The sequence below is a fragment of the Humulus lupulus genome, chromosome 6, assembly GCF_963169125.1.
Source record: "Humulus lupulus chromosome 6, drHumLupu1.1, whole genome shotgun sequence".
NCBI classification, from domain to species: domain Eukaryota; kingdom Viridiplantae; phylum Streptophyta; class Magnoliopsida; order Rosales; family Cannabaceae; genus Humulus; species Humulus lupulus.
In genome coordinates, this window is record NC_084798.1 from 189474650 (window position 1) to 189485215 (window position 10566).

Consider the following 10566-nt stretch of genomic DNA (forward strand, 5'->3'; position numbering starts at 1 on the left):
TAAAAAATATGTAGATAACGAAAATTATTGATTTTAACAATGTTTTATTTTTTTCTGTTAACTTTAACGAAATATTATTATATTTAACAAAATATTTCTATATTTAACGGTAGATTGTAAATATGACTTAAATTTAGATAAAATTAAATAAATAATTAATTAAATTAATTAAAATAAGATATTTTTGAAATATTTTACAATAATAATTATTTAAAAATAAAAAAATTATATGTTTAATAACTTAAATAAAATTTAATTAAAATTAAACTTCAAATATTAGAATAATATCATATTAAACATATAATATAGTATAATCTACTATCAACTAGCATCAAACTTAAATTTAAAATCCACGTATAATATTAATATTATATTAAACATATAATATTTAATATCTTGTTGTTACTGTTAAATTAAAAAACTAGAACAAATATAAACTTAAACAAAAATTAATTAATTAATCAAAATAGAATATTTTAAAGATATTTTATGATAATTTAAATAATTAAATCATATTTATTTAAAAAATAATAAATGTATATATATTATTTTTTTATCTTATAAATTTGTGTGGCAGTTTATTTTTTTATAAATAATTGAAGCTCTTTTTCTTCATCAAATTCACTAAAAGATATTATTAGATATATTAGAAACTAAAAATAGTTGATACATGTATATTACTGTATATACTATGACTTTTTCAATTCTTAATTTATTTTTATTATTAATTTATTTTTAAATATTATTATAATTTATATATTATGTCATGTCAATATTATATTTATATATTATATATGTAAATATTATTAATATACATATTTATATATACTATAGAATTATAATTTGTTTTATTATATATATATATTTAAAAAAAAATAATGAATGAGGTTTTATTAAAATTATAAATAATATTTATAATTTTAAAACTAAAAATATATAAATACCAATTATAATAATTATTATATATAAATGAATATGAATAAGATACAACCAAACCGAATGTATGACCCAACATATGAAAGCTATATTATAAACACGAACAACTAATTTTCAGCCACGCTTTCTTAAAATAATAAAATCTCTATCTCTCTCTTACTAAGAAACAGAGCATACTTTTTTGTTTTTTTATTTATTTAATTTTTTTTCCACATATTCTCAGAATCTTTTCTCATATATACTTCTCTTATTTCATTATATTTTTCTTTGCTGTAACTTTCTTGGTTCTCACAGACCAAACTACATAGTTGCTTAGAAAGAAAAGAGAAAAAGAGAAGAAACCCAACAAAGACAAGTCTCATCTCATCTCATCACCATCACCATCACCAGAAGCAGAAGCGTCATGTGTGTCAAGGACGCAGAACAAGTTGAGGAAACAGTGGGAGAAAATCTTGATAATAGCAGCAGCAGCGGTGACAACAACAACAACACCAAGCAGAAGCCTTTGCAGCATACCCAGATGGAGAATTTGAATGAGGAATCTCCTGTGCCGGGCTCCACTATAATGAGCTTCATACCAAATTCACTTCCTGTGAGATTTTTGTGATTCTTTGCCCTTTAGCTTTGTTGGGTCTTCTCCAATTTTCCAACTTTCGGAGACCCATTTGCTTATTGAATAAAGTTCCGAGTTTTTTTTGTTTTTTTGGATAGATTGGATTTTCTTCTTGTTTATTTCAGCTTAGGTACCATGGAATATGTTTTTGTTTTAATTTGTAGATTCAAACACTGCTTTTTCTGCTATTGGCTGGAAGCGATCAGTAGAAAGATTAAGCTATCCGTTACAGTTTCTTGAGCATCTGAACTATTAAAAGCACTGTTCTTGGAAGCGTTGATTTGATTGATTATTTAAAAAAAAATTAATAAATGCTTTGCTTGATTAATTTGTTGGTCTGGATATATATATATATATATATATTTGCTTTCATATATTTACCCCTGATTCTTTCATTGAAACATATGATATTTATTGATGCTTAAGACTTACTGACAAAATTTCAAGACATTGACAACATTCTAAATGCTACTAATTTAGGCATTAACTTCTTTTTATTCGGTTATTGCGATGCAATCCTTGTGACATTTACTAGTAAAAGTAAGAATCAGCAGAGTCAATTAGACTATTTTTAGAATCTAAGAATCAAGTTTCGTACTTGGTTTACCTGTCGGCGCAAACCTCTTTCCATATATGGGCTTGGCTTTCATTATGCTATGTAATCTTTTGGTTGTTATTGAAGGTATAGTGAATTTTTTCCTTGCTTTTTGTGTCATTCTTTTGTGTTTTTGTTATCTTAATCTTGATTTTGTATAATCAATGACTTATTTAATGTAGAGATTTCATGATAGTATTGATGAAGGAGACAACTTCTCCTTGCATTATATTCTTTTTTACTTTGGGCATCTTTTATTTTGGATTCTGATATTTCCATTACCAATTTACCATTTTTGATATTTTGTAGCTGGAGAGCATTTCCGAGGATAGGGTAGTTGTAGATAAACAAAATCAGTTTAACTTTGTCCCCGCTCTTCGTTCTGGGGAGTGGTCGGACATTGGCAGTCGTCCTTACATGGAGGATACTCATGTGTGCATTAGTAACTTGGCTGAGGAATATGGCAATAATCTTCTCAACAAAGAAGCTATCTCCTTCTATGGTGTAAGTATCTTACGTACTGTTCATTTTAGCAGGTTGGGATTACTGGTAATTTGATCCTCAATCATTTCGTGGTTGGTTTCTGTCTTTGGAAAATAAATTTTGCTTGTCACCGCATTGTTCTAGCACCATCTTTTTCTATTCCCCCCATTTTCCCCCCTTCTTGTGATTGCTAAATACTAGAATACACATAATTTTACTAAGAAATGAAGCTGATTTGAACAATAAATGATCACATTGAAGAGTTCTAAACCACTGTTTCATTATTCTCGATCTTTCCATTACCAAATTATCTAAATTTTAATTTTATTTTATATTTAACCTTGTAGTCTTAAGGTTGATCAGGCATAACTCTATGGCTTAGGAATGTAAATTTCACAACAACAAAATAAAATCGTATGGGTACAGATGATTGCTGGATATATGTTTTGTTCGCTGGTAGTGCTGAATGGTATATAATTTCAGTAAAGTAGTCACATAAATTTAATGGCAATTTGGTTTGAATGATTAGGTGTTTGATGGACATGGAGGAAAGGCTGCAGCACAATTTGTTCGTGACCATTTGCCAAGAGTTATTGTCGAGGATGCCGACTTTCCTTTCGAGCTTGAGAAGGTAGTAACAAGGTCTTTCATGGAGACTGATGCTGCATTTGCAAAATCATGCTCTATTGAATCCTCCCTTTCTTCTGGTACAACTGCACTAACTGCAATGATATTTGGGAGGTAAGCGCATTCTTCATTTTGGGATTTATTCATTTTGATGTAATCTGTTCTGGGAGTAAGAGCTATAATCATCAGATTGAAGTCTTCTGGGATGACATTAACAGAACAAGCTGGCTTAAAAGAATAATATATATGATTTTATGCAAACTAATAAAGCAATAGCTAAAAATTATAAACCTTTATATTGTTGGCCTCTTTTGAATCCTAATCTTTAAACAAAACAAAAGAATTTGGCAGCAACATTAGACATCTTTCTGTAATGATGGCTGCAATTGACCCTGATTGTTTCTCCTATCCAAAATGTGATGTTATTTTGAACAGATCTTTGCTTGTGGCAAATGCTGGTGATTGCCGGGCAGTATTGTCACGGTGTGGACGAGCTATTGAATTGTCAAGGGATCACAGGCCCTGCTGCATAAAAGAAAAGACGCGGGTTGAGTCTTTAGGTGGTTTTGTTGATGATGGTTATTTGAATGGCCAGTTAGGTGTCACCCGAGCTTTAGGTGATTGGCATCTTGAAGGAATGAAGGAGATGGGTGACGAAGGAGGTCCTTTGAGTGCTGAACCAGAACTCAGACTGATCACATTGACTAAAGACGATGAGTTCTTGATTATTGGTAGTGATGGTATATGGGAAGTCTTCAGCAACCAAAATGCTGTAGATATTGCTAGAAGGAAGCTTCAGGAACACAACGACGTGAAACTATGTTGCAAGGCTATAGTAGAGGAGGCAATAAAACGGGAAGCGGATGACAATTTAACGGTTGTAATGGTGAGTTTTCACTTGGATCCACCTCCTCAAGTGGTGGTGGAAAGGCCAAGAGTCAGAAGAAGCATATCTGCTGAGGGACTTAACAATCTCAAAAGCCTGTTGGAAGGAACTTTGAACCTGTAACTTTACTTTGTCAATCTGTTCCATGAGATTGAGAGGTCAAGTTCAGAATCAGTCAAGCTGATTAATCAGAGTTATATCTGTGCTGTGTACATATTCAACCACCAAAAAGAAACTGCCTTTTTGGCTTCCTCATTTACTTTTCTGATGCTTCATTGGGTTCCTGGATAGATGGAAGAGAAAACAGCAGATACATGAGCTCACCAAATTTTGGGACAAGTATTTGTAGTTTTGTCTTTCTTTTACCTCTCTTCCATGTCAGCAGTAAGGGAGGTCAAGATAATTCGTCGAAATAATTTGTAAATACATTATTCTTAGCTTTTCAATATCAGTTTTTCAATACATACACTGAACTGTATATAACACATTGATTGGATTGTTAACCAGTATTATTGGATACCTTATCCCAGTTAATTGATTTCTCTGATAAAGCATGAGATTACAACTTCACCGCTGTTAAGAATTCTTTATTGAGTGTTTATTATTGCTACAACATCAGTATTTTGAAAAATTAACAATTGAGACAATTTTGAGGCCTGGCGAGTTGAGTTCGTGGGCCATGGCCATTGAAATATATGAAGACAACTCAAGAATGTTAAGTATTTGTGAAACAATAGAAACGAAAATGTTTATCCGAAACCAAATAGAAGTGGATGAATTTTATTCAGCAGCTATTTTTATACATGTATATGAAACCTGATAACATGTGAGTAAAGAATAAGATACAAAAAAATTACAAAAATATGGCTTGAGCAACTTTATAATTGTGCTCTTTCCAAAATGAAATACAAACATTAGGTGGAACCTTTAAAAAATCCAAACTCAATGTGTGCCTACACTATTCCAAGACCATTTTCCTTCGCTCAACTTCCCTTTAATCTCAGTTCTTGCAATACGAATCAAGAACAAACTTGCAAAGAAGACTGAAAGAATTAGCATTAGAAAAACACTGTTCCATCCTTTGGTGGAAATATACCCAGCCAAAAGTGGTCCAAGAGCTGCCCCAACAGAACCAGTTCCATCTATGATTGCAGTCACAGTAGCTAATGCACGAGAGTTTCCTCCTATCATGGTCTGAGTACCAAGATCAGCTGCAACGGCTGTTGTTATGAGTGCATACGGGCCATTTACAAGCAACCCAGAAAGGAACATCAAACATATGTTGGCAATCATGGAAAGGCCTCCATAAACCCGGTAGAAAACAAGGGCTGGAATTGATAGTAACAAGAATACTATAGAAGTAAGGGCACGAGCTTCAATTACATCAGAGATTAAACCTGCCAAAATCCCTCCACAGACCCCTCCTATATCAAATATTGTAGAGAGAATTCCCGCAGTTTTGTGGGAGGAATGTACACCTGCAATGGCTGCCATGAGAAACAAAGGAACAAATTTATAAGTGGCTTTGATCACTTAGCATTTCATTACACGAGTAATGTGCTCAAGAAGTTTCACATGCCTAACATTGTTAGTTAAAAGAAAATGTTATGAATACCTGTGTGTCTTATGTAGAAAGGCAACCAGTATAGGAAAGTGTAAGCCACCAGCTTGGAGAAGAAGAGACAGAAAGCAAAGGGTGCCACGCCGGGTAGCCTCCACGCATCCAAGAAACCAATTGCAGCTAAAGAATCAGAATTCTCCGCTTGAAGAGTATCAGAATTCTCAGTAACAAGAGAATCAGAATTCTCAGCTTGATGGAGAAGCCCAGCTTTCTCTGACTCCACTTTCTCCACAGAATTATCCACATTACCACCCTCTTCCACACTCATCTCAATCTCCTTACCAATAGGCTCAAATCCCAAATCATCAGGACTCACAACAAGAAAGAAAAACACAAAAACCCCAACTAAAATGACCAACATTCCAGGCACCATAAAAGACCAACCCCATCCAAATTCCAAGACCCCAGATGCTACAACTGATCCAATAATGTTCCCCACAGAGGTGTGTGAATTCCAAACCCCCATGATCAAACCTCTCTTAGATTTTCCAAACCAGTTTCCCACAACTGCCACCACACAAGGCCACCCAATTGATTGAATAATCCCACAAACAATTTGAACACTAACATAGAACCAGAGAACATGGATACTAAACCAATAGCCTAAACCAAATATTATCGTCATAATACCACTACCCATCATTCCAAACACTAAAAACAGCCTCAAATCGATCCGATCACCAACATGGCCGGCGAAATACATACCAATCGAATAAGACAAAAGAAATGCGAGATCGAGTTCGCCTAACCGCTGGGTTCCTTCTGGACCATCAAAAGGAGCCCAACCCGTATCAATCGAGCTCGAATTGGATTCACGCAAGTTCACAGTGGAGTCAATTGTGGATGGATTTGAGTTGATCTTGGGTCCAAGGACGCTCTTGACAATGCTAGGAGGTTTTCTAGAGGCATGAAATGAAGCATAAGCAAGAAAAGTTAAGATTAGTACTGAGATTTGGTGAAAAGTTAGAGTTTTGTTTGGGGGTTTAAGGTTCGGAAAGAGATTTAGACCTGGAGCTAAAATTTGAGTTTTTGATTGCATTGTGATTTATGATCTATACCTTATAATTCACTACAAAATTATACACAACAATACTTTCTATACAGAACTATTAATGATCATACAATGTTATATGATTCAAATAGCTTTGCAAAACCCTAACCCTAGAAAATTGCAGAGGCTGTGAACAAGTGGGAAGAAGAAGATGAAGCTGGTGGATCTAAGGTTAGTTGGGACTTGGGTTGTTTTTAGTCGAAGTAATTGAATGCATAAATTTTTTTTTTTAAAAAAAAAAAAAATAAAAAGAACAAAAAAAACCAATTTGGATATTTAGGACAAGGCTTGTGTTGAATATTCTGTCGTTTCAAAAGTCAAAATACTGGAATGATTTTCTTCAAAAGAAATAAATCAATTAAGGGAATACCCTTGTTTTTTCAAACAATGATTTTGGTTATTTTTGAATAATGTTGATATGTAATTTAAAAAACATGCATATTTAGTGCATTAGAGTCTGATTTGATAAATAAAAAATTAATAATATGATTAAATAGTTATTAATTATATGTAATTAAGTAATTAAATTTGAATTTGAAACTCATATAATTGATAATAACTGATTAAATTGCTAAATTTTTATAAATTAAATTTGAGTTTATGGTACATAATATGTATGATTTTAAAATATAAAATATAAAATATGTACGATTTCAAAATACAAATTATTAAATGAGTATTAATACAGAGTATTAAAATGATACTTTACAAAAACACAAAATACAAAATATTTACCTAATAAAAAAACATTATTATCATTTATCACACTTGCATTGCATTACTTTTCTTGGTCAAAAAAATACAATCCATTCCCAAGTTTTCTTAGGAATTCTAACACAAAATCAAATATTTACTAATTATACTGGAAAGTTTTTTTTCTTTTAAGAAAAAAATAATTGTTATTAATAATGAATTGATTCCATTAAAATAACAAATGAATAAGAGTAGAAATATCCTTTAATCATGTAAATAATTAAGTATATAAAATGTCATCTAACAATTTTAGCTAAGACTGAGCAAGCTAATGATTTGGTTTGCATAGTCAAGAAGAAAAGAAGGTGTTTTAGGTCTTTGACCAAGTGATTTACATAATTCAAATAGGAATAGCATTCTTCATTTTGTGTTTTGTAAGAGAATGAATAAAGATTGGTGGTAGTATAATAACATACCATAAAATTTTCCACCAAGGATGTCATCTGTGGTGCTCAATCAAGTGTTAGAATGATCAAGAGTTGTCACTGTCTAATAACCAGATTTCACTGTGTAAAAGACTTGTCGAGATATGGTGCCAAATAAGCATGTTTTGTTGTGACAGAAAGTCAGAACAAGACAAGAATTATGTGACGAATTGATTGTGTTAGGATGCACCAATAATAAAATTAAAGAATCTTAGTACTATATTTTTTTCTATTTTAACCCCAACAAAAAAAAATTCTTTATTATTATTATATTATTTTTTAATAAAACAAAATGTGCACCAACAATAAATTTAAAGAATCTTAGTATCATATTTTTATTTTCATTCTAACCAAAAAAAAAAAAATTCTTTATTATTATATTATTTTTAAATAAAACAAAATATTCTTTTTATTATTATATTATTTTATCATTTATTTATTTAATTAATCAATTAAGTAAAAATATTATTATTAATTACATGAAACTTATTTCATAAATATTAAAACTTGACAAATTATAATAACACATTACATTTTCCTATTTAAATATTACACTACTAAAATAAAATACATTCAATTAATGCTAAAACATAACACACCCTTGAAATATTAATTAAAATAAACTAATTTTTCGATATTATATTCGTCCCACAAGTGTTCAATTAATGTATTTCGAAGTGCAATGTGAGCATCCTTATCTTTGATTTTTCTATGTCGAGCTAGAAATTCTTGAAATCGAGCATCGTCATTACCCACCATCTCAACTTCTGGATTTGGCACTTTGAGTCATTCTTCAATGGGTGTTGTTGACGCGGTTCTTCGGCAATAGATAATTATAAGAATAAGGAGAGGGATTAGTGCTAAATAATGAACCGTAATAGATGAATGATCTCAAAGTAAAATTATAACTCGAATACTTTTTTAGGTGGTTCAAAGGTTAAAATCCTTCTAGTCCATCAGTCAATATTATTGATATCTCTCTGATATTCCTTACAGGGTATTTCTTTACAAATTAGAATCCAACCTTTTGCAACTCCCAGGCTCTCCATATTTATAGGGAGAGGGAACCTGGGTGTTGGCAAAGGCGGTCATCTTGTGACCTTCTTACCCATCATGTCACTTCTGTGACATTCATGATTAATTCCTAAAACCTGACAATGAAGTGTGGTCTAATCACTAGGTAATGGGGATAATGGGCCGCACGACCCAACCCAGAAGTGGGTGCCTGAACACGCACGTTTATGCTGCGTGTCCGAGAATTCAGGGATGGATCGGACACGTGATGTTTGATATATGCACGTTTACATTGCGTGGTTAACTTTATAAAAGGTCAGAGGTGCCAACTCAAGCTCGTACCCCGAGCTTGATGTAGTCTCAGCCCGTGATATCCGCACTGCTGACCCGATGCCTTAATAATCGCAATAAACCTTTGGCTTCCTCGAGCTAAAGACGTAGAGCCTTGTAACAGCAGCTCCGGGTAGGTGTCTTCCACGTGGCTGATATAATTATGCCATTTCTCAGCTCGCTAATAACCCGTGGATATTTAGGGCGTACATTTTCCCCCCAAGCCCCTGCTCGTGGCATATGACGTCACTTGGGGCCACAGTGGGGGCTTTTAGGCTTCTTTGTGGACTCTTCACATTCCGCCCATTATGCTGGTATCGAATACGTGGAGCATCATGGTTGGTGACGGTCCGTCTTCCGAGAACCGCATTAAATGGCCTAGCCTATCTTCGGCCGTCGTTTCATCTTTCGAGTAGTGATCCTCGTATCCTACATCAAGACGATCGAACGGCCCTCATCCTTTTGCCTTTTACGTATATAAAAGGCTAGCCACCTTTCACATGAGCCACCCTTTTATTTGAAAATTTTCTCATCTTCTTCTTACTTCTCAGTCTCAAAACCCTTTCTTTCTTCCGGTCACTATTCCCAGCGTTCCAGAAGTTCAGGCACGAGGGCTCTTTTGTGACTCCGGTACTAGCGATCCCAACAAGATTTCAACCCAGAAGCTCCTTTCAGTCTCTACACAGCAAAAATTTCTGTAAGTCCTCCATTTGTTGCGTGTTTTAAAAGTTCTCCCTTACTATTGCTTAGGTAAACTTTCTTTAGTCGCATACAGTAGGTTGCTTGTCTTATGCTCTTTTTTGCTGGTATTTTATGCGTAGGTTTTTATCCTAGGGGTATCGACCGTAGGAAAAACTGTTTAGGAGCATGACTCATAGGATACAAATTCTGGGGTGATTTTCTGGGTAAAATTTTTTATGCTTGTTTGGAACAACAAGCTTTTACGGTGCAAAAACCGGGTAGCTTAGGGGACACGCTTCACAGGCGGTTTTGCCTACTGTTGCCTACTGAAACTTTCCTTCCAAGGCAAACTTTTATTCTGACCCTCCTGACACACGGATTTCGAGTAATCGAGGACCCGTTGGGAGCATAGGCGCGTGTTCATAGAACCGCGTGGTCTCACTCGCCGTGGGCTGAGATTACCTCAGCCCGTGTAAAGGAAACCCTTCGCGCTAGATTCTTTCTTATGCTTAGGTCACCTTTTCTAAATTTTCTTCTTTGTTCGCTAGGCG

The 10566-nt window shown here is 33.6% G+C and overlaps 2 protein-coding genes across 2 annotated transcripts; one reads left to right on the top strand and one right to left on the bottom strand.

Annotated features, from left to right (window-relative positions):
* Nucleotides 1–1143: 1143 nt before the first annotated feature.
* LOC133782853 (probable protein phosphatase 2C 27) lies at nt 1144–4674 on the top strand. The gene is made up of 4 exons (XM_062222269.1): nt 1144–1528; nt 2454–2648; nt 3157–3368; nt 3690–4674. The coding sequence occupies exons 1-4, from the start codon at nt 1340–1342 to the stop codon at nt 4261–4263; spliced, it is 1170 nt and encodes a 389-aa protein (XP_062078253.1). The 5' UTR covers nt 1144–1339; the 3' UTR covers nt 4264–4674.
* Nucleotides 4675–4878: 204 nt separating this feature from the next.
* Nucleotides 4879–7028, bottom strand: LOC133782852 (putative glycerol-3-phosphate transporter 5). The gene is made up of 2 exons (XM_062222267.1): nt 5756–7028; nt 4879–5627 (listed from the first exon to the last, which is right to left on the bottom strand). Exons 1-2 carry the CDS (start codon nt 6798–6800, stop codon nt 5083–5085), a joined length of 1590 nt encoding a protein of 529 aa, XP_062078251.1. The 5' UTR covers nt 6801–7028; the 3' UTR covers nt 4879–5082.
* Nucleotides 7029–10566: the final 3538 nt, after the last annotated feature.

Bases quoted from the DNA above. Each gene is read 5' to 3' on its own strand.
- LOC133782853 (XM_062222269.1), top strand. From the start codon at position 1,340: ATGTGTGTCAAGGACGCAGAACAAGTTGAGGAAACAGTGGGAGAAAAT. The intron at 2,649-3,156 runs GTAAGTATCTTA...TTGAATGATTAG, and splicing joins AAGCTATCTCCTTCTATGGT to GTGTTTGATGGACATGGAGG. The intron at 3,369-3,689 runs GTAAGCGCATTC...TATTTTGAACAG, and splicing joins ACTGCAATGATATTTGGGAG to ATCTTTGCTTGTGGCAAATG.
- LOC133782852 (XM_062222267.1), bottom strand. From the start codon at position 6,800: ATGCAATCAAAAACTCAAATTTTAGCTCCAGGTCTAAATCTCTTTCCG. The intron at 5,628-5,755 runs GTATTCATAACA...TTCTCATGGCAG, and splicing joins TTTCTACATAAGACACACAG to CCATTGCAGGTGTACATTCC.